The sequence below is a fragment of the Crinia signifera genome, chromosome 3 (genome assembly GCF_055691185.1).
Source record: "Crinia signifera chromosome 3, ASM5569118v1, whole genome shotgun sequence".
Classification (NCBI taxonomy): Eukaryota; Metazoa; Chordata; class Amphibia; order Anura; family Myobatrachidae; genus Crinia; species Crinia signifera.
This window is the reverse complement of record NC_139219.1, coordinates 193061395-193089098: the sequence shown is the minus strand read 5'-3', so window position 1 is coordinate 193089098 and position 27704 is coordinate 193061395. Positions and strand designations below refer to the sequence as shown.

At 40.3% G+C, this 27704-nt stretch overlaps 1 protein-coding gene across 2 annotated transcripts in view; it reads right to left on the bottom strand.

Annotated features, from left to right (window-relative positions):
* PHIP (PHIP subunit of CUL4-Ring ligase complex) overlaps window positions 1-27704 on the bottom strand; it is a 110093-nt gene that overhangs the window by 30578 nt on the left and 51811 nt on the right. For both annotated transcript variants that reach the window (XM_083177163.1, XM_083177164.1), the window contains exons 7-20: window positions 23091-23251; window positions 21570-21791; window positions 20849-20949; window positions 18162-18232; window positions 17347-17447; window positions 14203-14243; window positions 13431-13529; window positions 12961-13108; window positions 12577-12711; window positions 10025-10153; window positions 6131-6356; window positions 1453-1587; window positions 717-900; window positions 331-451 (exon numbers count right to left, since the gene is read on the bottom strand). In XM_083177163.1, coding sequence (XP_083033289.1) covers window positions 331-451; window positions 717-900; window positions 1453-1587; window positions 6131-6356; window positions 10025-10153; window positions 12577-12711; window positions 12961-13108; window positions 13431-13529; window positions 14203-14243; window positions 17347-17447; window positions 18162-18232; window positions 20849-20949; window positions 21570-21791; window positions 23091-23251 — 1874 coding nt within the window. The remainder of the gene's footprint in view (window positions 1-330; window positions 452-716; window positions 901-1452; window positions 1588-6130; window positions 6357-10024; window positions 10154-12576; window positions 12712-12960; window positions 13109-13430; window positions 13530-14202; window positions 14244-17346; window positions 17448-18161; window positions 18233-20848; window positions 20950-21569; window positions 21792-23090; window positions 23252-27704) is intronic.

Genomic DNA, 27704 nt, shown 5'->3' with positions numbered 1-27704 from the left:
TGGATAGTAGGGTAATGAAAAAGTTGGAGGACGCGTTCCGCTCGCCACGCTTCGGGGTGGCATGTATAGCTATATAAATTAAAAATTATGTGTAAAAAAGATATTTGCTATATAAGTTAAACATTACAGGTCATTATGAGGAATATAAAGGTTTGTTTTTCAATTTTCACACCTATTTTGACAAATTCCTTTGCCACTCAAAGGGTTGATACAAATGAAAAAGGGATTTGGGCTTAACAGAGAATTTACAACGTCACTGCCATGTCCATTGCAATCACCTAACATTTTCCTTAAAGCATTAATTCAATATTGTTGGAAGCAGCGTCTCACCTTTGAGGAAGAGGCTGCTTTATTCTCTCTAACCGTGTGATTGAGTGGCTTCCTTCTCTCCTCTAATTTGTGCAGCTGTATTTCCTCTTCTCCTTTTGCTGTTCTCCATTCTTCCTGTTTACTAGGAATAGCAGAAGAATCTTAGCAATATTTTTAAGCTCTATTCTGAAACCAATAGAGAACCACCATATTGATATGTACAACAACCACTTTGTGCAATATAGGTAATTAATAAGACCGCCAATGAATGAAGAAAATGTGTACTACATACAGTGTTGCTGCCAGATTTCAGAAGTACTATCCATAAAACAATTTAGACCTCTCACTGGTGTATCACAAGAGACTGGAAAAGATTGTCGCAGATTGTTATGCAAAAAAGTTTTTACCTGGATACCCCAGGGGAGAGCTCCGGGACTACCACTCTACGACTCCAAGCTACAAGGTCTCGTTCAGTAGCCATCTCGCTTCTTGGCGCATTGCTGTGCATCTGTCGCACACCTTCAATTTGACCACTGCGTCTTAAGCCAATATTTGGTGGTGAATGAACTTCTGAAGAGGAGCTCACTGAAGCTGTTTGGGATAAATTAAGCATAAAAAAGGTGTATAAAAAAAAACAATATTTGAAACTTACAACCAAACATACTCTCTGCGATATGTTAATTGTGAACAAGAATCCCTAAGACCTAATAATGCCGATTGGGTTTTAAAGAAATCTGCATCTAATTTACAAATTCAGAGTAAGAAGCTTTGCTGCCCTTGAATCACCAACTGGTTAACATATGGGGCTTAACCCTTTGAATATCTGCTAAAAATGCCAGCGTCGCTCACATTTGTAATATAAATTCAACTAAAAAAAATTGACCGTTAAGATTTCAAAAATAAGGTAAACATTACAGGCTATTATGATGAATGAAAATGTTTGTTTGCCAGCTTTCACAACTATTTTGACAAATTCACTTGGCACTCAAAGGGTTAATGAGTAAACCGCGTATTTATGTATTCATGGTAACCAGGAGAGCAGATAAGATTTTTCAACATAAGTGAAATAGACAACTATACTTTAAGGTTGATATATATAAGAATGCAATGTAGTCTATTCTAGCTTTAGAAATAGTTAATGACCTCTAGCCATGCGGCTGCTGATGGTTCCAGTCTCTGTGTTTATTCGCTGGTCCTGCTGCAGCTGCAGTTGCTGTATCAGACTATCCAAAGGACTCACTTCATTATTGGGATGCTGACTGAGAACTTGATTCAACCCTATAAAAATACACATCAGCATATTGAAAGCATTTTTCATCACTTATCAAATGCAGTCATAAAAAGAATTTAATTGCCAGCTGCATATTGAGATTTAAAGACAAAGCAAGTTGTGAAATAGGATAAATTATTGAGTCTCCCTGCAATTTCTCAGTGCATGTGGGTCTAGAAAGGTATGCACACTCTATACAGTATATACTTTCAACTAAATATTATTGCACGGTGTGCCACATTGTCATTTTTAGGAAATAAGAGATTTATTTGTATTCCATTGGATCCAATTATCCAATTCAATTTCTGGGACACTGCTACCATGAGGTAGAGAGGCTAGTGCAGGGCATGTAGGGGATAAAAACAGAATTTTTGATCACTTAATGTTGAATTATTTTCTCTTAAACAGTCTGGGGGACACTGGACCATTAGAGGGATTGCATGTTGGTGCTGGAGTTGGTACATAAACTAAACTGGTTTTAAAAAGGAAGCTTCTCCCCCTGTAATCCCATAAAGCCAGAACTTCTTTAAAAAAAATATGCTAAGGAGTAGCAATAATCCAGAAAAACAGTTACACCAAACAAACCAGTAAGAAAAAAAAAAAAAAAAAAAAACCATGAACCAAAATGCTGCATGTCTGAGCATGAAGAATGGAACACTGCGTACAATTTGCTCTTGCTGCAAGGTTGGGGAACACTGGAGAGTGGGATGTTCAACAGTTGCTCTGCTAGGGGAGGGTCACTCCGGCACAAACAGGAAACTGAACATCCAAAGTGGGCATTGCCAGACATAAAAACCTGAAAACGAGTAAACATGTGGACAGAGGACCAGGCAGACATTTGCTACCAAAGCTCCATGTCACACTGCCCAGGAGTTTCCCACCACAATAGTGGAATACGCCGACACCTGATCTGGTGTCAGTCGTCGGGCACAAGAATAAGCTTGAATGTTGGCTGAGCGGCTCTAATGTGCAATGGTCGGTTTTGCAGACGACCAACCACCTTTATGTGCATTGTAAAGAGCAAGAAGAGAGTCCGTGTGATGGACAGGAGAAGTCTTGTCAAAGTAGATTTGTAGCCATAGGACTAGTTTAGCAGAGCCAGGTTATTCTGGTATAGGAAGCTGAAAAAAGAAAACAACATTTCCTGGTAAAGTGTAAAGCCAATACAAATTTTGGCTGTACCATAGGAACTATAGACTGTTGCTCTATCATGGAACACAAGTAAAGACTGCTTGCAAGACAAAGCCCCCAACTACGAAACACTATGAGATGAGGCAAAAGCAATAATGAAGACCAGATTCCAATTAAACTGAAAATCTGATGCATTTAAATGCTCACATGGAGTTTAGAATCACAAGGACAAGATTAAAGATCCCACGGTGCTACCAGTGGATGATATTGTGATTGAATAGGCAGCACACCCTGTAAAAAAAGGTTTAAACGATGGAGAGGGTCAAAAGCAGCTGGAAATAAACAGGCCGTGACAAAATCTGTACTTTAACCTGGCCCCCAAACACCCCTGAAGATAGGCCAAATGGTGGTATGAACCTTGATTGTTTACACCACAAGATGGAGTTTCCATTCTCCATTGTAAATGTGTGAAGAAACTAGTTTCCAGTCTTGCAAAATAGAATGGAATACAGAGATAAACTTTTAGTTCTCAAAAGCTTAGTTTTAAATGCCTGGATGTTAAAAACAACTGAGGAATGTTCTTATGTGGAAAGTGATTTTGATGCAGCAGGTCTGGTCAAAGTCGTGGACTTACAAACATGTTGACATACGACAACTTTCGTGGCCAGTCTGGAGCCACTAGATTGACAGTCACTCATTGATTCTTGATGCACTGAAACACCCTAGGCGACATTAGGGCCAGTGGTAACAAATACCCGAATTTAAAAATTCACAGAACCGCCATGATATACAATGCAAAAGATGCTTTGTGAGTCGCTGATCATTTATATATGCTGCTGTTGTGTGGTGGACAGACTGATTACAAAACAGACCTGTAAAAAAAAGGACATATTGGGTCCCCAAGAGAGCTGGAAACATGGGTCAAAAGGCGAAGCCAATCGTGACCAACAACTTCATGCATGATAAGGTCGATAGACGAGGCACCCTGGTGACCAAGTTCTACAGGGTTCTTGCTTTGAACTCCAGCAATAAAACTCGCTTTGCGCAGTAAGATTGCAATTACTGGTTATATGTTGTGTAAAATGTGCATACCAGTGGCTATACCAAATGGTAAGGCCTGGAATTAATCTTAAATGGATACAGTTATTTTCTACCCAGAAAATAAGCCTAATTAGGCACTTTGATATTACATCCATTTCCACGTTTATTTTTAAACATAACGGATATTAAAACTTTTACAAATGTCCCATACATGGCAGTGAACTTGCCCACAAATGCTTGCTCAGACACGTCATAGGGATGGTGCAAGTATTCCTGGTGTGAGTGATGGAGCTTCTAAAGCAAGCAGTATTTTAGCATCTGCAGTCCATGAAACGAGACACCGCAGTCCATGTATACACATTCAGACGCAGAGATGCATACCAGGGTAGAGCTTTGCAGCAGCATTAGCATAAAGTTGCACGTATGCCACTAGCCATAAAAAAAACAAAGCAAATGGATGCAGATCTGACGGACTCAGTCAGGCCCCAATTTTCCACTTTATATAGGATGAATTCAAATAGCTGCAACAATGCAGTGACTTTACATCTTTCTCAGAAGACCAATTAACCTACAGCCAAATGAAGAACATCACTGCCCAACATCCCCCAAGTTTTGGTGTCTATAGTACATGGAGAAGAGATGACATTTATTCAGCTTGTCTGCTTTGAATGGTCATGGGGACTTTGAAAAGACAACCTGATGAACTTGCAGTTGATACAAAAGTTGGACTTCGACCACTTCCAATCCCATACTTTTCAAACTGATAATCTACTGAAGCATGAATATACTGCATAGTTTCAAAAGGTAAGAAAGTTACCAATAATCACATGCATAGGATGAAACAGATGTTGAGGAAAAAGCATGGCGCAATTTTTTTGGGATTACTATAATCTTTTCAACTGAAAAAATAAAACAAGAAAAATAAATAAACTTTGGAGCCTGGTGTGAAATCAAAAACACAAATAAGTTACTGACCCTTAATTAGGTTTAAATAATGATAGTTTGTTCTTCACTTCACAAGACTCCAACTAGTGTTCATTCTAGCACCCGCTATCTTTGAAATCTCATGCAGTTTCTCTTCCCTGCCTGGGGTGCCGCTACCTGCGGCTGTGCTTCTAGCACAGTGTGGTCTGTATATCAGCACTGATATGCAAACCAGACCTGTGCTAGAAACACCACAGCAGACATCAACACCCCAGGCAGGGAAAAGAGAAACTGCATGGGTTTTCAAAGATAGCAGGTGCTAGAATGAACACGACCAACAACATAGTTAATTACAGTATGTGGAGGTTGTAAAGAAGACTAAAATAAAAAAAAAACTACCTTAAAAGGTGCCAATACACGGTGCAATGATCGCATCACAAAGCATGTAATTTGCCAGTGATGCGATGTGATCAGAAGGCAGTACAATAAGTATGTGCAGCACATACTTTTTGTACTTTGCGATGAGATGCCTGCGGGAGCATGGTGCAAACGCACCGTGTGTGGGCAACTTAAGAAGATAGATTGTCTAAAATCAGTGCAAGCCAGTTATTTGTATAGGGTCCTAAGAGGGCTAAATCCGGCTCTGACTAATTAAGGCTTTTGAGGACTGTTCTTTTGGCACTAGTTACCTTGGAACATCTTTTGTTAAATAAGTCATTAAATAAGCAATGTATTCCTTATTTTTATTTAAAAAAAAAACTAAAAGAAATGTATACCTTCCTTTAATAACAGACATTCTAAATCATTTATATGCATGTTTCCATGGAGAAAGAAAACATAATAGCTAGATTACACACATGAAACTGGAGCCTATTTTGGCATACATTTCAGAACCATGCCAAAATGGCCACAGTTAAAGTGGGGGGGAAAAACAAAAACTATACAATGCACCAGCTCTTGAAAATAAAAAATAAAAAATTGGTAAATCACACAAATTTGTTTCCAGAAATAAAACTAATCAGGCTTTAGCATCTTTCACATCCTCATGCCTCCGGGTGAAAAAGAAAAAAATCCTGAATGTGTCAGCTTTTGGGGGCAATTGAAAAAACCCCAGGGGAGGTTATAATCAATTGTTATACTTTATAACTTTTAGCCTCCTACATTCAACACCAATTTAGTGTGGATAATTAAGCTCTGCAAGCTACTGTTTAAGAACATAACATTTTTGAACAGCTACTCTATCATGACCATGTGGTACTTATATGTTAGTTGGGCGCCCACTAAGCTATTTGCTTAGTTTTCCGCGTACCCTTTGCGGGGCTCGGTACGCTCGCCACACAATATAGAATCAACTCCATGCCAACATGGATAGTGGCGTTATGAGCGTACTAACTATAGTGGGCGCCCAACTAACATAAGTACCGATCATTTTCTTGGTACTCTCTTTTTATGTACCTGAGGAGGTTACACCCATCTGAGGGATTAGTTGCTCATCCCTGCAGTTCTCACGGCCAGGAACGAGGCGTTGGTATCGGGCTGGATGAGGATTACCATCAACATCTACCAAAAACGGTGGTGGCATAAGGTGTGGCGCCTGTTGTGTTTGTTCATCCAGAACATAGTTGTTGCCATCACGAATAAGTGGTCGATAATCACTGTGAAAGAACATTTGATCTGCTATCTGGAAAACAAAGTAAAAGGAGAAAATAGCACCAAATTGTACATACTTACTATTTTAGGGTAAGGAAAGTGCATTGGTAAAGATTACCACTGAATTGCACTTAAAAGGACTATTTTACTTGCATAAAAATATTTTCTTTGAAGCCATTGGGGAATGTTTGGGCAGTCGGTCAAACTATATCCTCAATGCACCATAACAGGCAAGGTTCCCATGCTTTAGCACAGGTGACTTAATTAGTACTTCAGTTTGATTTTACCCAGTGATTACAATGCAAAAATAATGGCCAAGGACTAGCTTTTGCAGGATCAGTGGGTCCAAGGGAATACACTCATCTGCAGCCAAACTCCTGGCACTTGATCAATCAATTGATGACTGCCTGGTCCTGGCACCAACTATGTCTGCACTCCTTTATGGAGAATCTTAGGATTCAAGTAAGCAGTTAGCGGGCTAGCAGATGGAGTGCTACTAACATTACAGTGGGGTCTTGGGGTGCTGCTACCATTACTAAAAATGTTAGCCGTGAGTGTGGCTGGCTTTTACTGCTACTTTAAGTGGTTACACCTCCCTAACCCCAGTACTGCCTGCACCATGCCTAGCTCTTATTCATGGCTTTTCCCCAATATACAATACCCGATGCTACCAGGAGCCGTCAGTTATTAATCAAGGACTACATCAAAGCATATATAGATTAACAAAGGAGAAGGGAAAAAACAAAATCCTCTTGAAACACACACACAATAAAACCCTCTAATTTCTCTCAAATAGGAATCTATGGAAAAACTTTAATGGTGGGGACAGCGGAAGCAGTGCAAATACTTTATCAATCCGGCAACTTTATATGAAAAACAATTAAATATCTGTAGAATCTGGTGAAAGTAAAAACTGAATACCAGCCCTCCATAACGGTTTATCCAAAGCTCCATTACTGCACTGCCTAGCAGATAGACTGTGCCCCGAGATTTTGAACAGGCTGATCAGTGCCACTGTAAGACTGATAAATAGAAGAAATCCACCAATCAATGGACTTCTTGACGGTTGGCAACCCTAACCTAAGCAGCTTAAATGGTTCCAAGAAACCATCCTTCATTTGTCTCCAAATGCAAGTCTGCAAGCCATGACCACTTCCAATGAAAGTCTAGTCATGGGCAACCTGCTCTCCAGCTGTTGTGAAACTACACATCCCAGCATGCATTGCAACAGTTTTAGCTTTCCCAAAACTGTCGCAAGGCATGCTGGGACTTGTAGTTTCACAACAGCTGAAGATCCGCAGGTTGCCGATTCCTGTTCTTGTCTAATGAACAGACCAAATACTCAAGATAACAGAAAATCTCTTCCAGATGAGGAACTTGAATATGACCAACTATAATAATGCACTGGAAGGATACTGAAAAGTATTTAACACCAGATTAAGACCAATGGCACGTGTAACTGGACCATTGTATCTGAACCAAAAGTTTAGAAACCTAAACTACATCCGAAGAAGACCATCATCCATTGCCATCTGCACCCATTTACAACTACTGACTTTAGTTCTCTACCCTCAACATGTAAACAGAACACAAAACTTGTGAGGACAGGTGACTTGGCTGACGTCAGAATGGTTTACAAATAGTCCCTCCAGTTCATATTGAACCAGTTTAAAAGGTGGAGGCTATAGGTCCATACAGGCATACACACTTGGCGATTATGCCCAGTGTGTATGGTGCACGATGATGGGGAAAACAGCTGGGCTGAAAAATGCTCAGTGCATACACACTGAGCGTTTTTTCCCCCCTGCCCAGCCATTTTACCCAGGGATGGACAGCTTTCCATAGTAGGACGCTATGGAAAGCTGTCCTCTTCGTCACTCATCTGTTGTTAATACCAGCAGATGAGCGGTGGCAGGCAGCGATGATGCAGGAGCGCGCAGCAGCGCTCACCGCTGCCCCATACATACTGGGGGGCTTTCATGCTGAAAGCCGCTCAAACAAAAAATCTTTAGTTTCATAGAACCGGATGTAAAAACTAACTAGAGAATTAGGAAGACTAGATAAGAATTATCCCAAACTTGCAACAAAAAGGATCATATGATGTGCATGAAACTAGACCTTGGTGGTTTGAATTAACAACTGAAAATTCCCTAGTAGGATTCCAGTATCTGTGTGGCATCCAGAAATATGGGTCTAAATCGAAGATGATGAACTGGCCTACACCAAAATACTATTCAGGTAAGGAATTAAAGTCTGGCCCTTTGGATCACAAAAAAGAAGCCATCAGGCATGAACTTTATGAACACTTGTGGAGTTGCCACCAGAATAGAAATGCCTTAACCGAATAATTCTGGTTTTAAGAAACAAAACCAGAAAAGGCTTAGACGCTCCTTTCATACAAGAGCAAAAAAAAACACTGGATTATGAACATTGGGAGAATAAAGACTTAAGTCTCTTCATGCACAGCAAGATGCTTTGCCTGGTATTTTCTCTCTCCTTTTTTTTCTTTTTTTTTTTGAAGTGTATGACTCATGGTCCCCTCCCAACCAAAGTATTTAGTGGAGTGGATTCATCAATTGGAGAACAGAAACAATCCAATCACTAGCACGATCAAACAAAAACCCTACATACATACATACATACAATTTGAAGAAAAAAAAATTCAGAAGAAATACAAAATTATGACAAAACAAAAGTGTTACTGCTGTATATATAGTACTGTCAGCAATCTCTCCCTGTTAAGGAGCTCTGCTACAACATTCCATTAGGGAGACAAACATTGCGGTAAAAGATAGGATTACTTTACAGATCCAAGTATGTGTTCAAAATTTTATGAGAAAACCCTGTTTCACTTTACGCTACATGTTTTAATGAGTCAAAGCTTTATTCTACATAAATACATTTTAAAGAACAATCTCAACAAGCAGTTATTTCTATTCTATAGACGGTCATGTCTGAACAAAGCTTTTTTACACACAGTTAATAAACAGTAGTCCAATTTTTAATTCAACAAATATTAACTGTTGCTTTCAAATCAGATTTTAGGAGGTATAATGTAGAACAATCATATTTAGATCAAGTATCTGTGCATACAATGAAGCATGTCAAGATGATTTAAAATAGCATTTTGGGGCAGATGAATGGACCAGCGTTAAGTGCAGAAATGCACTTAACACTGGTTAAGTAGGGGGGGGGGGGGGGGGGGGATTACGTTTAGCCTAATGTATTACTAGTGCACTTAACGTGTGCTAGTGACAGCCCGCCGAGTTACGCTCGGCAGTGCTGTCCCCTGTAATCCCCCCAGTGTTTAGCGGCCGGGGCGATGTATTAACAGCCGCCAAGGCGTTAATTCGCCAGCTCAGGGATAGCGTTGTCCTATGCCCCACTGTGGGGACAATGCTATCCCTGCTTCTGGCTTGGAGATCTCACGGTTTTAGCGAGATCTCGGCTGGGAGTGGGGGGGCGGCGTGAGGGAGCCGGCTTTCTGGGCATGCGCGAGATCTTGCTAAAAGCTGGCTCTCCTTATCGGCTTTGGGGGGTTAATACATCTGCTTATAACGTTTGCCCGCTTCTCCATGTTATGCTGGAGAAGCGGGACTCATTATTTAAAAAAACGTTATAGGCAGATTGATACATCTGCCCCTTTGTGGTGTAGCCAAGAATTAGGCCCATAAATATGGCACATATAGTTAAACTTACCTTGTCATACTTGCTACTTGAACCAAAGCCAAAAATCAGCAGATGACCATGCGAATCTGTGCAAGCAAAGTGCTGCCCATCAGGAGAGCACTTGCAGTCAAAAACTGCTCCATGCCCTTGTCCTTCAATCTGCAACAGTTAACAGGGTTATCTTGAAATTTCCAAGCCATAGGAAAAACCAATGAAAATACAGTCAGAAACAACCACTTATTAAAATGTACAAAATACCAAGAGCCAAGAAAACAATATGCTTTTCAATGTAACGTTTGAGGATGCTTTCCAAATTGTGATGTGTGTGATTCCAAACCATCTGATTTCAAACTGTGCTCCTCTACACAGCAGAGAAAGTATGTTCTATTTACATCGCATACGCCTAACAATAACCACTCATCAATCCAAAGCCTTATCACCAGCTAAACAATTAAATATATACATATTATAATGTGAAACATCCAGTTTTTAATTTTGCAATGAGATCATTTGCTTTATTTTATTAAGCATGTCACAGCTAAGAGCCCCTAATTAGACCAGCACCTGTGACCCCAACTGTATACTCATGAACCACATACTACTACACACCCAGCTAGTAACCCCTATCAGCTCCAGCTGTCAGTATCGTGCATCTCTATGTATCTGGCAATCACTGGAAGCTGATGTCACCACTTGAGGAAAGCTACACTGTAATAGCAGGCTTCATGACAACATCTAGAAAGCACGTTTATTCGATTTAAATTAAAGTCTTCAAGGTACAGTTGCTTAGTAAGTTAGTACTTATATACAGATTAATGACCTAGTGTTTATGTAAGGCTTCTTAAAATACCAGCAGAAGCTGTTATGAGCTGGCAGTGAAAAATAGACATAGAAATGTCTGTCAAGCACTAGGACATCACTCTGCCTCCATAACAGCTATGGTCACCATTACTGAAGCATCGTGGCAACCAGTGTTTGTCCAACCCTGAATGAATAATATTGTTAAAAATAGAATTCTCATTCATGGAATCGACTGCATGCCCTCCGTAGGATTTGAAATGTAACCCACCATGAAAGTGGGTAGTATTACATTTGAGTAATTAAACACCATAGTTTGCCAATTAACCCTAGACTAGAATAGAAAGGCTTTCTTCGCAGTAAAACCATCATTCTTTTTTTGTACATCTGGCCTAGTGCCTTCTGCAATATTAGTTTTGCTCTGATCTGAAAATTATGCATCCTCGCCTCATCGTTGGTGCAGGAACATTAACAGTCCTACTAGTTGCATCTATACATGAGCACATTTACCAACACCTACAGTCTTTTTGTGAAACTTTTTCCAGGAAAACACCAACGTACTATACCGTATTAATATATGTTATCATTTTTATCAGCAAAGTCTGCTTGTGCATCTTATTCCCATAGCAATTCAAACAAGCATTTCCGCATAGGACCTGACAGCTCTCATGTGCCCTGTGTGACGCAAATAATTATGTACAGAGTCTAGGGGCCAGATTCTCCAAGAAGCAAAAGTGATAAAATGGAGAGTGATAAACAGCCAGCCAATCATCTCCTACCTGCCATGTCACAGGCTGTTTGAAAAATGTCAGACAGGAGCTGATTGGCTTTATTGCCGATTGGTTTATCACTCTCCATTCGATCACTTTTGAAGCTTAGAAAATCTGATCCTAGATGATGGAGGACACATCTGTATCTCCTGCCAATGACATGCTATCTTCAAGATGCATGTTTTTTTTTTTTGTTGTTTTTTTATCCAAATAAAAATTAACCCTATGCAATAAAAATTAGCAGCTTAAAGCTGTGTACACAAGCAGCAATATATGGCTGAGGAATATATGGCTGAGGAATATATGGCTCAGTGTCTCCTTTTCATCAGCGACCAGAGATGGTCCCTGATGAACAGGAGACTCTGCCGGGGGAAGGGGCAGGGAAACAGCTGATCGCAGGAGATTGCTCCTGCGACCATCAGAGGCTGCACACAGGAGAGCGCACCTGGCGATTTATCACCAACAGCACAAACAAATCCCTGGAATATGGTCGCTCAGCGACCATATTGCCAGTGATATGTGCTGAAATCGCCCCCGTGTGTACACAGCTTAAAGCATATCCTTTCCAGTTACATGCACACACACAAAAATATAAAGTTTACTAACAAATGAAAAATTAAAGTTCTACACCGGGGGATGGGGGTTATCACTACCACGAAGAACAATTTCTAACAAATAGTTACCCTAACATATCAATGACCTGTGCTTATACACCATGGATATGAATAAAATAATTTAAACTCAAAATTATAAACACACACAAAAAAAAGAGCACGTTAAATGCAGATGGCTGTATTAAAAGCAGATTTTTTCCTCATAGCTCCTGAGACTGCAGGGTAAAATCCTTCCTCCTATAGACTGGATTCCCACAGTGCAATCATTTCACTGTAGAACAAACCATGCAGCTAACGGAATTCCTCCTTAGAATTTATACCTCTGCAGAATACATGTAATTAAACAAGTCTCCTGCATCATAGGATCAAATAATTATAGTATAAGCAAGCACAGACTTACCATGTTGAAGTAAGACCGGATCTTGACTCCTCGTGCTAGATCCCAAACTATGACATAGCCATCATGGCCTGCTGAAAACAACACCCGTGGATCAAAAGGATGAGATTCAAGCACAAAAACTTCATCCTCATGCCCCTGAAAAATGTAAAATAAACATATATAAAATAGCATACTGTTCCATTATAATGCAAGCCTCACTAAAAAGCTGGTCACAGCTTGCCATTACCAAACTGCCCTACACTACTACACACAGATAAAAAAAAGTTTTACATAAAATTCAGTTTTTTACATTTAAAAACAATCCCACAAGCAATTCCTATTTCTGACTGTCCTCATACATTGCTCATCTACGTATAACCATTACATAACTTAATAGCAAATTACCATGAGGATGTGGATAAGCTGTCCCGTGTAGGAGTCCCAGACTTTTAAAGTCATGTTATTGACTGCAGTGATCACACATGTATCATGACGGTCCCAGGCCACCATGGTCACTTTTAGTTTGGTTATCTTGTCTTCCACACTCTGAGTGCTGTAAGACGAACAAAGCAACAAACAAAGAAGGAATACATCACACTGGCAATTCACCTCAGGATGTTTCACTTAAAAAAACAGGGTCATGCACTACATTTCTAGTAGTGGATCCCTCTCAGTGTAGTATTTTCATTTGAGCATATTCATCATAATGGAAAACTAGAGTACCGCTTCATATTGTTTGAACCACGGGCATTTCTGTATTGTGTTCTACTTCTGCAGCATAAAGCCTGAATACACTGGATCAGTGGGGAATTTAATGACCTCCATCTAGCTGGAAAGCAGTTATTTTACATTAATAATATATTACGAAGACTAACCCAGTCTGACGAGTAGCCATGTCTAGTAAAATGCTTCTCCACTCCCTTTTCTTGAATTGCCAAATACGGGCGGTCCCATCTCGGCTGCCACTTACAAACCTTTAAAATATAAACAATTATATTCAAGTTAGCAACACCATACATTTTTAAAGAACCTGTCACCAACACTTCAGGCTGTACAAATGTATCAAAACCAAGTGGTTCCCCTAGTAATAAAGAATATTAAATATTGCAAATTAGGGTTCCCATAATGGATCTAATAAATGTTATAGCCATTACTCTTGTGTTGCAGTCACTGTTTTAGCAGGCCATTCTGATATGCTGGATGAGCTGAGAAGCAGTAGTACCTCTGCATCTCCAGCTTTCACACACTTATTGGGATCCATATTTAAAACCAGGAACTCTCAACATGAGCCTTTGTCTTGTTTATTGTACACTTCCCTGTTCCGTGTATTCATGGCACTCTCTGTCTAGACCCAAATAAGGCAGTAACTAAAAGTGAGTGCATCCTTTAAGTGTTGAACTAATATTCATGTAATCATAATGTAACCAATATTCATGTAATCAGAATGTAAATCAATAAACTCACTAGGACCCATACCTTGTGAATATAATTCAGGCAGTACCTCAATGTCAATAGTTCATTTAGCATACACAGGGCTACACACACTGTTTCACAGAGCACTTTAAGTAAAATAAAGTTTACATTTATGACAGGAACAGAATTACTGTAATTTGTAGTTTCAATTGTAGCTCCATGTCCTTTACTCACCGACTACTAGTGTTTGAAAACTGGATACTGTCTACTTTATCCTAAAAATAAAAAGTAAAATAGTCAATTATAATGTGAAGGGTGTTTTTCATATTCTTTATAACAATTCCTGAACACAACACTTTAAAAAATCCCACATCTATAAGATCGCTAACTTATGGGCCCTAGACACATAGCGATGTGTGCAGGGCTACCTAGCTATGCTAGGTCGGGCTGTGCTGCGCCGCTATTGCATAGCACACAGAGCTGACAGCCCACACACAGAGCGAGCTGTCAGCTCTGTGTGCTAAGCGAGCAGACAGCGCCAGTGTTCTCCGGTGGGAGAACCCTGCCCTGCCGATGCCGAGATTGATGGACACTGTCCATCAATCTCGGCCAGCGATTAAGACGTGCGGGGACGCGCACTGCTGCCGATATAGCCCCCACACATACACCGATGTGAGGGCATTTGCTAAGCGAAAGCCAAACTAAGCAAAATCGCTTAGAAAATGCCTTAATATCGGCATGTGTGTAGGCCATATTAGAATGACAGGGAAAAATGCCCTCTGTAATCCGCCTACAGGAGAAAGTTGTTTTACTCCCAACTTTCTTTTAAAAAAGAAACAACAAAGTTGGTTGGTAGCTTTGGTTGAGGATATAGAACTAAATAAGGCGATGGGTGGATAAGAGTTAATGAAGCTAAAACAGGAGGATTTTGTATATACTGTATTCAGGAAAAACACTGTTGAGCAAGATGTTGAGACTAAAGGTGGTCATACATCTACAGATGGATTGTCAGATCTGACTGGTTGGAACAAAAACCTGGTAATATCTGAATGACAGTTTTTGGCAGTTTTCCAGCATTTCAAAGCAAATGGTCAACTGTCATTTGCTCTCATCCATTACCAGGATTTTGTTCCAACCAGTCCAATCTGACAAATCGATCTGGAGATGTATGGCCAGTTTAGCTTAAAGAGGGTAGTTATGTGAGCAATTAAAGACCAAATGAATTATTCTGACTCTTGTCATCAGCCACAATGTTTAGATAGCATGCAATAATAGCTAAACACAACTTCTTGGTAAACTGTGCCACTTGAGAATATATCTCTCACTAGAGATACAAGCATTAAAGTTAAGGGGCATACACAGAGTGCAATAGGAAATCCTAAGACTCCCTCATCTAGGCTGTCTATGGTGTTTGTCCCGATCACAGAGTCACAGCGTGCCTAGGCACATCTAGTTGTAGGGAGGAGCATAGAGCTTAGCACAGCGTATGGCGTTACTGGTGATTGTAATACCTGCGATCAACCACCAGATGTCACTTTTTAAAAACACCATTGCGCATGCATGAGGTGTCCAACAGAAAATTATAGTGCATAAATCACCACTGGGCATGCATTTCCATTGAAATATACTATAGCGCAGGACTACTTTACTGTACTGTATGTTAAATAGATATTTTTCTCAGAGAATGCTATTGCATAGGTTATGCACGTTCTGTACTGTAATGGGCACTCATTACGCTATAACACATAGTTGCTATGGGGATAAGCAAGCATACAGTATGGGTGACTTAATATACATAGCCAGCAAGACTCGAGTACCAAGTGGGTTAACAAAATGACTACAGCACGTGAACCAGGGCTTCATGAGTGAGCCACAAGATAGCTTTAACGTGTCTAAGGGCAATGCTCTAGTTAAAAAACACAAATGCGGCAATAATCAACCCACTAGCTTTGGACGCACCTACTGTGCAATGGGAGCTGAGCATCTGGAAGGTAATAGAGGTTAAAAATGTGGGACGCCTCCTGCCATGTTGTATCATTGTTCTAGGTACTGCCACCTGATAAAAGATTTAGTGGTATCTAAATAGAGCTATTTGTCTCCCCCAGAGCTACTCTATTAGTCCTTACTGCCAGAACAGATCAGGCAAAGCCAAATCCCTATCAGATTTCTTCAAAGCCGTGATTATTGCCATTTCTGTGCTGTATAGGTTACTTTTACATTATTGAACCTTATTGAAGGCCTGATAATGACCATTGGGCAAAACTCACGTTAAAAGTCTGTTTTTGCCATACATTAAGTTGCTGCGGGAAATAGGATGCCAGCCTTTATATGCAAATCAAGCTATATGCTAGATAGATTTAGTTCATTTCTTCCCTTGTCTCCAGAGTGGGTCGATACGGTGTATTGTTCATTCAAATGTTAGAATGATGACTCTGGTGTAAAAGTCGCTGTTGATGCTAGTGGTTCAAAAATGTATTGAACACTTTTGCCTTTATCACAGCCAATCAGACTGGGAACAGCAGCACACAACATTACTTCCCAAGCATCTTTCACTTAATTGTGATATCATTCCTCAAAAAATGTAATACAGCATAACTTATGCCCCCCTTGTACAAGGAGAGTATCTTTATCTGGCCATTAACATGGTGCATAATCGAGTACAACCATAACTGTCCAATGGCTCTATGGAAGGTTAGTGTCCACTATTGGTTGCAGTATTTCTTTGTATTGCACCAACACCAACACTATTAAGGAGAGATTTTGTAGGAAGAAAAACAACTGAAGAGTAGATTTATTAAGCTTGGTGAAGTGGTAAAAGTGTATTTATCACAGGCCAATCAGCTCCTATCTGTCATTTTTCAAACCAAGCCAGTAACTTCACAGTTAGGATCTGATTGGCCGGTGATAAGTATGAGCCACATCACTTCACTGAGCTTAATAAATCTGCCCCTAAGTAACAAAGGAGTCAACAAATGGTATATGGGCCTGTGCACATTTAGGGACAAAGAATGAGCCTTCCAAAGTCATGTAAGGCTCCATCATTGCCATTTTCCTAATATCAAGCACATCATTTCTGGAGAAAATGCCTACTACACACTTAAATATGCAGTAAATGTTCGAATGGTATAACATTTTTGGGTGGAGCAACCAGAGAATGTAGAATCAATCAATCAGATAATGACATGCACTTGGCTCAGATGTAACATCTCACAGACAACTTACATTGCCAATACTGTGAAACTTCTTTAGATAAATGTTGCAAATTTAGGTCTGATGCTTCATATTACAACAAATATTTAAATGGAGTAATGCTCACATAAGGTATATATGCAAATAATCATACATGCCAATTAAATTCTGATAAAAAAAAAAACTCACTGTATGAAACTCAAGCTCAGAAATCTTTTCCGGCTGACCAGAGCCAAAGTAATAAACCCGAATGATGTGGTCAGTGCTCCCTGTAGCAAGAAACATCCCTCCTAAGAGTGAAATAAAATTTCAAAACATTGAAAAAAAATTACCTTTATTAGGGTTAAATCGATATATATGTTAGATATAGAAAGCATATTTACATGATAAAAAGAGAGCGAGATACAGCACTCCAACAAATACTCACGCCGCCTCAGCATAAAGTACAACGTTTCAATACTTAATTTAATGTTTCTGCATTTTCAGGTGGTTATCCTGATGAAAATACTGTTACATTAAAGAGGCACTGTAACGATGTATTTTAAGGTGAAGAGTTGTGAGTATCTGTTGGGACTGCCGCATCCTGTGGAGCTGTACGTGTCGTATGCAGGCACCTATTTAATATATTACATCTCAAGGGAGTGCCGGGCCACAGAATACATAAACAAATAAATTATTATTATTAAGAATGTTCCAAACAGTTGATTTGGCCACACCTAATGTTTTTGCTATCTCTCTGCTGGATTTGTTTAGATTTTTCAGCCTAATGATGGCTTGCTTCACTGATAGGGACAGCTCTTTGAATTTCATATTGAGAGTCGACAGCAACAGATTCTAAATGCAAATGTCACACCTGGAATCAATTCCAGACCTTTTACCTGCTTGATTGATGATGAAATAACGAGGGAATAGCTTATGAGTCCATTGTATCTCTCTATTTACACACAAACAAACACCTATAAATCCAATGTCAAATATATTTGGGGAAATTTAAGGGTACTTACCAGAGCTAAATGAGGAACAAATCATCTGAACTCCAGGGCGAGGTCGCTCTGTATACTTTGTGGGTCTAGGGCTATACAAGTAAAAGCAGAAAAATATTTAACACAATGGGTGACGCAGGTATGTAGTGATATGGATGACGCAGGTATGTAGTGGTATGGATGACGCAGGTATGTAGGGATATGGATGATGCGGGTATGTAGTGATATGGGTGACGCAGGTATGTAAAGATATGGATGATGCGGGTATGTAGGGATATGGATGATGCGGGTATGTAGTGATATGGGTGACGCAGGTATGTAGTGATATGGATGACGTAGGTATGAATTAATTTGTTCAGTTCTGCGTAAATACATGTTTATAAGAATATAGGCATTAGTAATAGTATATGTTTATTCATTTTTATTGACATCTTAATGATTCACGCAGAATGTTAAATGTAGGGAACATGGGACTCTGATAGTAGTATATTAGACTATGGGTTATACACATTAAATCACTATAAATTATCATGTTTTGTATCGCTCTTTATACACCGCTGTCTACGGCGGGGGAACGCACATTAGAACGCAGGAGGTTCCCGGAAGTTAAAATAATAGATATTAGCTCGCAGCCTAATTTTACTTTAGCCCCCTTAGAATATTTATAGTCACCTATCCTAGGTATTAGTATTATTTCCGCTATTAATTATGCACAGATAGCCTACAGGTGTAGACACTATATATCCGGAATACAATAGTGTAGTACACCGCACATCCGGAAGCACTAACCACTAGGAACGGGATCACACATTCCTCCGAGCATTCACACTACCAGAAGTGACGCTGGAGCACATATTGGAATGCACAGCGTTCCTGGAAGTAGCGCTCGATATCAGCATACACAGCATCAGGAGTTTATTACACACAGCGTCTCTTACTCGTAAGTAACTGGCTTAGGCTAGATTTACATTTATTTATTTATTTATTTATTTATTAACAGTTTCTTATATAGCGCATACATATTACGCAGCGCTTTACAGAGAATATTTGAACATTCACATCAGTCCCTGCCCCAGTGGAGTTTACAATCTATATTCCCTACCACATGTACATGCACACACAGACATTCTAGGGTTAATTTTTTGTTGGAAGCCAATTAACCTATCTGTATATTTTTGGATTGTGGGAGGAAACCGGAGTACCCGGAGTAAACCCACGCAAGCACGGGGAGAATATACAAACTCCGCACAGTTAGAGCCATGGTGGGGATCGAACCCATGACCTCAGCGCTGTGAGGCAGTAATGCTAACCATTACACCATCCGTGCTGCCCACGCAGGCGTCCCTCAAAGGGACAGAGATTAGGGGTGTAATACACATTCCCCATCACCCAATCAGTCTCATTCTCAGAGACAGGATGTGAGGTCACGGCTCGTAGGGGTATTTAAACCCCAGTAGCACAGCCAGGGAACTCTGCTCTCTGACTGATGAATTTGCTCACACAGATGTTTCTGGTAGGTTGCACTATGTTGGTCTTATATAGAAATATTATGACATGTAAAGCTTTATCTGTTTCCCTCTGCCAAAAGTTTAAAAGCAATTTGGAGATATTTGTATTACATACTGCTTGGAGGAGTGTTCCCTATTTCCTAACAAGTAAACTCTATTTGAAATGTATGTATAAGAAGCCATTATTAGGTATACCACACCTGTTAAAATCCCTGGTTATAGGGATGATTAACCCCTTATTGCTGAGAGTGAAAATGTTGTGAATGATTTATGATTATAATGTATATCCACTATGTTCATGTGGCTACATTCCATGTATAAGTAGGAACAAAAATTCAGCCAATATCTCCCTTTTGAAAATATTTCATCATTTGTATATTAGATCACAGAATATCAACTCTGTAAAGGCATCAGTTGGAAAGCGGTTTACACTTGTTCTAAGAATACGGTATGTACACGGAGCCATTTCTTACTGCATGTACGGTATCATTGGAGTAGGAAATTTATGAAACACGACATACTATCAGTCCATGTGAATTCTTACAATAATTATAGCTCTTTATATAGTAGCTTTATAATCTAATATATCCATCAATCTTCTAGATGGTCTTACTGTACTTCTGGACACAGGTCTTTTTAATCCTTTGGTTTTACCCTAATTGGGTCCTTTTATCATTTGAAAAACTAGCGATATACTGGAATGTATGTTTTCTTCTGGATAATAGACACTGGCGGATGGGAGAAGGCATTTTCTATCTTCCTACTCCAACCCCCTCCCTTACTATTTTCTATCTAGCCTTCTCCTCGACTATAGTGTAGAATTTATAGCAACTATAGTGTAGAATTTAGAGCAAGACTCACAAAGCAGACATCAATCATCTCATGAATGTGATGGTAGTACATACTACCATATACCGACATAAGGGACTATTTATGATAGTGTGGGTTATCAAGCTTGAACTGCCCAGTTGTTTGGACCATTGAGCTGGTTCTTGTGGATAAATCTATGAAATATATTATTAAACCTTTCAGATGTAAGTCACATATTAAAACGGAATATAAAATGCCTACTAAGACAATAGTTTATTTTAAAATGACAGACCACATAGGACTTTCTAATAAAAACAAATAAGTTGTTAAGCAAAATTTCAATAAATCACTCCAAATAGATAGGGTCGCACTATAAATACCACAACCTACTTTATTTTCAAAGTCCCTGCATCCCACAGCCAGAAGCAAATGGTTCCATCTGCTCCAGTAGAAGAGAGGTATCTTTTAGATCCATTGCACAATGGAGAAAACTGTAAGGTTAAAAATAGAATTATCATAATAATCTAATTTAACTTTAAGTGTGGCACAGCAGAGCAAACCACAAAGGCAGCCAGGAATCACACCAAGATTGTATCACATTATACAAATTTAGAAATAATCTTTGATTATAATCTGCCAACCAAAGCAACAGTAGTCAAACCAATTTATTGCATGCATTGCCCATGGGAATTTCTACTGTTTAAACTCAACCAGATAAGCATAATTGTGTGGACAGTATTATTGTTCCCAACTTGCAATTTCACAAAAACCCAACCTGATAAGGTGGACTTCCAGAATACAAAGTCAGTATGGAATGTACAGAAAATGGGCAAAGGCAACTTTATTGGTTGCATTTAAGGTTTTATTTTTATCTTCTGTTAACGGTGAAAACAAATCCACTAACTATAAAGTTTAATTACAGGATTTTTTGATATGAACAGCAGCAATCTGTAATGTAATTGGTGTTTCGATGTTACAAAAATGCACATTATAAGTAAATCTTAGTAGTGACATTTAAAAATAACTAAATACATATGCAGGGCTCCCTGTGATAATACAACCAGCACCCACTGCAGCCTGCGTTACACCAACTCTGGAGAGAAGCCATTACCTGTAGTGATGTAATTGAGGCACTGTGGCCCTGTAGAATGGCTAGTGGTGCACATGTCCTTAAACACCAGATTCTGATCATTTTGTCACAACTTCCAGCAGCTATCATTGTATTTTCATAATTCACAGCCATATCAGAGATTTCTGCAGCATGTCCTCTTAAAGTTGCAAGGAGACGACCATCATCTGTTGCCCAAATTTTTACCAAGCAGTCATCAGAGCCCTATAGTTTTACAACATGTTTGTTAACTTTCCAAAAGTAACATTAAGCTTTCCTTGCTACAAGCTACAAAGACTATATGTTTACCTTTATGTATATTTCTCTCTCTCGCTCTCTATCTAATACACACACACACTCAATTGTCACTATGCACTGGTCAGTTTTATCCAATTAAGAAAAACAGCATCCACGGAAAATATAGTGTTAATAACAACCTGATGTAGGTACATAGCATCAGGTTGTACAACTTATCCTGAAAATTATATTGTGCTCCACTGGAACCATCCCGTTTTTTATTTTAAAACAAGCACTTACCAGTGCAAAAAAAAAGGAAATGAAACAAATATCTAAATAAAAAGAAAAAACTAAAGATACTGTTGTTATGTTAAATATATTACAGGTTGAGGATCCCTTATCCAAATATCGGTTATCCAAATTCTTCTGAAAACCATACATTAAAGAAAGCACTGCTGGGGACATCTAACAGCACTACTGAGGACATGATATGTAACTGGCACTACTGGGGACATGATATGTAACTGGCACTACTGGGGACATGATATGTAACTGGCACTACTGGGGACATGATATGTAACTGGCACTACTGGGGACATGATATGTAACTGGCACTACTGGGGACATGATATGTAACTGGCACTACTGGGGACATGATATTTCACTGGCACTACTAAGGACATGATATTTCACTGGCACTACTGAGGACATCTGTAACTGCACTACTGGGGACATGATATGTAACTGCACTACTGGGGACATGATATGTAACTGGCACTACTGGGGACATGATATGTAACTGGCACTACTGAGGACATGATATGTAACTGGCACTAAATATTTGCAAGAAAATGATTGCCATTTAGATTCAGTACCTGAAATAGTACACAAATATTGTTTTGAAACCTTGTTTTATGCACAAATAAAATACATTTGTGCGTATTTCATGTGATTGTATATGCAACGTATATGCAAGATACATATATCATATCATATATACAACGTATATGCATGATAACGTAAATGCAAGATACATCATTGAAATATAAAAATATTCTGAAATACGGAATAATCAGTTATCCAAAATTCTTCTGGTCCCGAGCATCTAGGATAAGGGATACTCAACCTGTAGTAAGAAAACTGATAAAATATTATAAAAATAAAAAGGATAATCGAATAAAGCACAATTATTTGTGATACTTTCACAATTTGTTTAAATTACTTTAATATTCTGCTTTGCATACAAAAAAAAATTCAAAGCAGACTGCCCATGGGACACAAACTTACTGTAAATATTCTTCTGCCAGTTCGATCAAAAGTCACACAATAAACAGAGGAGAGATGCCCTAAGATCCGCTTGTGCATCTTCATGTGCTGATAGACAGCTGTGGGGACCAGGTTCTCAAACTTATACTTTCCATTTAGCTTTCTTGAAAAAACAGTATTTGCTAAAAGAAAAAAACATTTTTGAAATAAGCACATTAAGAATAAATAGAATGCTAGAACATTGCCATCCACCAAGGAAACATTGTACAGTAGGGGGAAATCGACCAGTGACTGAACCATTAAAGGAATGGTCTAAATTCATACTAGGAGGATATATATAGCATATACAACAAACTGAATTTTGACATACTGTATGTACAATCATTATTGTATCTATTTTTTGAAGAAAAAAAACCCTGAAGATTGTAGTAATAGTTGGAAGTTTAAAACTACAAAACGGGATAAGTGCAGAAATTACCAGTTATTTAACACACATGACCAGTATGAATGAATAATATAGATTACATTTGTAAAATAAAGGTCAACTTACATGGCCTGTTATATGAAATTACCAGATACTACATGTACATCAATAACCGATATGCTTTGATGTTCAAAAGGTTTTTATTCATTATTTTGCCTATATGTGAAGATGTGCCCTCTCTCACATTACACAGCCTTTCAACTTGCACCTAATAATGAGCCCATTTACTAATGCCGGGCGTCTTTGGGTATTTTGCCCAAAAAATTAGTCTTCTACACATCACTATGCAGGTAAGACACCTATGCAGATTTCAGTAATAAACATGTGGCATGCGGCTTTATCTGTGGGGCTGCGGTTCTATCTGAATATCAAATGCTAGGTTCGTGTTCTATATTGCTGTTCGGAGAGTCCTGTATGAGACCAGCATTTAGAGCAGGCATGTCCAAAGTCAGGCCCGGGGGCCAAATGTGGCTCTTGCTGTCATTTCTAGTGGCTCACAGCCTCCAGTTGGAAGCGGGCAGAGCATCAGATGTGGGAAGCACAGTACAGGACACTAAAGGTGGGTCCCCGGTGAGTGCGCCTTTACCTTGATGTCTGCTGCAGTGAGGAGGTGCCGGCTGCCACAGTCAGATGTATTAGGCATCCTACCCTTGCTGCTGCAATCGTATACATCGCCCTACTCCACAACCACAGTGACAGCAGTGTTTGGGGAGGGGGGCAGCAAGGGGAAGCTTGCTCCAATAACATGCAGAGCAGAGGAGGGCAGCCGCAGGAGCCCAAGCATCTCCTGTCCTTGCAGTGCTTGCTTTACCTCTCCATCCTCTGGCTCACACAAGGGGCTGGGAAACATACAGCGAAGGGAGGGGGCAGAGTGGGGGTCATACAGTGAAGGAGGGTCAGGCTGGGGGACATACAGTGAATGCAGGCAGTGATGGCCAATCAGTGAAGGGGGAGCAGGGGCAGGCTGTGGGACAGTGAATGGGGGCAGAGTGGGGTGCATAGTGAATGGGGGTCATACAGTGAATGGGAGTCATACAGTAAAGGAGGGTCAGGCTTGGGGACATACAATGAATGGAGGCACTGATGGACATTAAGAGAAGGGGGGGGCAGGCTGGGGGACAGAGTGAATGGTTGCAGAGTGGGGACCCTACAGTGAATGAGGGACATAGAATGAAGAAGGGGCAGGCTGGGGGACATACAGTGAATGGGGGCAGGCTGGGGGACCATTCTGATGGGATTAATGATTCAAAGAATGTCAGGCTTAATGGTCAGCCCCCACACATTTACACTTCACCAAATCTGGCCCTCGTTGCAAAAAGTTTGGACACCCTTGATTTAGAGGGTGCCAAGAATTATAAAAATAATTTAACAGCTACCATTTTATATTGCCGTATTTAGTAGATAAATTGCCATTGGTAAAAATGCTAGCAACATATTTGTAGTAAGCATTTATGGGAGTTTTAAATTAACTTAGGTTTTCTTAACCCTTTGAGTGCCAACAACTATGAGAGATGCCCAACATCGCCCCTAAAAATGTCAGCACCACTCACATTTGTTATATAAATTCTGATAAAAATGTTAGATTTCCTATATAGAAATGTAAATATTACAGGCCCATTATGGCAATTTCCACACCTATTTAGACAAATTCCCTTGGCACTCAAAGGATTCATAAGCGTTGGATTCCAAAATACAGTAATTGTTACAACCATTATCAATGCGCCGAAGTCCATAGTCACCAGCTTTAGAATTAGAAATAGTGTGCTGGATATGGGGATATGCAAATACTACACAATTGGTATAATTATCTGAGAAAATCAAAGCTTGTTTTAATACGTTAAGGGGGATATTCAATCTCCCGCAGCCATCTCCCGATGGGGGAGATGGCTGTGGGGCCCTATTCAATGCGGTCTTCCCCGACAGCATTGAACAGGGGATCTAGGCAGAACGAGCCCGACTTAACAAGCAGTCGGGCTCGTTCTGTCGAGAATTGACGAGCTCCCACGCCCCCTTCTAGTCCCGCGGCAGGCGGGACATTGAATGCCGCCTGCAAATTCTCGGTCAAGCAGACCAAGAACAGAACAGGGTCAGTGTGCTTTAAATGTTTGTCTGGCATTTTATGGATTTGGGAAGGGGTAAGCTACTGCTAAACCTCCAGCAAAGACCTATGCTCAAATACGCTGATACTAACATGCTTTCATTACAGGCTAATCAATATGGTTTTCTGGCTTGAAGTAAGCCTCAGCAGAATATCCTATTTCAGAATACAGCATTAAGTGTGCCAAATAGACTTCTGCATACAACAGAAACACCTCTGATTATGTAAAAGGCCTGAAAAGATTAAGAACAAAAATTGTGAAGAGCAGAAAGACCCCTACATGAGAAATACACCCCCTTACTTCAAAATAATGTGTATCCAACAATGTACAAACACGTGTTTTGCTGTTGTCCCTGCTGTTCTTTTCCACCTTGGTTGTTACCGAGGGGGGGAAAAACTGGATCAGAAGATTTTGACATGGTCCAAAGATGGGTAGACACTCAGCTAGAGGAACTCCAAAATGGCTGATCTTGTAAGGTGTTTCAGGTATGTAGAGGTCTACCTACCTACCTACCAAAAGTGGTCCTAAAGACAGACAACCAGTAACCGGGTGTCTGTGCCATGGGCGTCCCAAGGCTCACTGAGCCACGTGGTGCTATAATGTCTGGTCAGATCCCACAAAAGAGGTGTTGTAGCACACATTGCTGGAAAACTAATGCTGGCTATGATAGAAAGTAGTCAGAACAGTGTATTACAGCTTGCTGTATATGTGGCAGACTGGTCAGAGTGCCCATGTTGGCCCCTGTCCATCATTGAAAGTGCCTACAATGGGCATGTGAACTGGATGAGGGATCAAAGGAAAAAGGAGGTCTGGCCAGATGAAGCACATTTTGTTTTACATTTCAAGACTGTCGACATCCAATTAAGATTGTACTATGCAGTATATTTAGGTATTTGAAAACCAAAAAAAATTTTCGTTTGAAAATGTTGCATTGACGGTACTTTATTATAATTCAAAGTCCATGCATGCTATATCACATTTACTAGAATTAAGGGTACTCTTTACCTAGAACGGCGCCCGCGATTAGCATCGCGGGCAAAAAATCGCGGGTACATAAAAAAACGGGTGCGACGCGATGCCCGCGATTTTCCCATAGGGATCAATGTTAAAAGTCAGATTGGACGCGATTTTAGTGTTAAATGCCTCAATGCCCGCGATTTTTACATAGGAAACAATGTTAAATGGGCCACAGAGCCCTAATAGTCCCCTGAAGTCTTAAATGGCCCCCACAATTTTTAACGCCACCCCACGATCAACGTGAACCCGAAGCGTGGCGAGCGCAGCAAGCCCGCGAGGGGCGGCGGTACGCGTCCTCCGACCTTTTCATACCCCCACTATCCACGTCGGCGTGGAGTTGAGAATAGAATAGTGTGGCGAGCGCAGCGAGCCCCGCGAGGGGACGCGGATACCTTCACAGTTATACGCGTCCCCTCGCGGGCTTCACAGGTGTCCGTGGCGACGCGGACACCTGTGAAGCCCGCGAGAGGACGCGTTTACCTGTGAAGGTATCCGCGTCCCCTCGCGGAGCTCGCTGCGCTCGCCACGCTTCGGGCTCGGTGGCTCGCCACACTATTCTATTCTCAACTCCACGCCGACGTGGATAGTGGGGGTATGAAAAGGTCGGAGGACGCATACCGCTGCGCTCGCCACGCTTCGGGTTGACGTTGATCGTGGGGTGCCGTTAAAAATTGTGGGGGCCATTTCAGACTTCAGGGGGACTATTAGGGCTCTGTGGCCCATTTAACATTGTTTCCTATGGAAAAATCGCGGGCATTGAGGCATTGAACACTAAAATCGCGTCCAATCTCACTTTTAACATTGGTCCCTATGGGAAATCGCGGCCATCGCATCGCACCCGTTTTTTAGTGCATTCGATGGTCGCGATGGGCGCCGTTCTAGAGTACCGAATTAAGCTCCATACACTTTAAGTGATCCTGGCTGTGTCAAATATAGTTAATATCAGATGCGGGTGGCCAATTTGAGTGGGTACTTGTTTCCTAGCACGGCGCCCATCGCATTGTATACCATAAAACTAAATATGGTATGCTATGC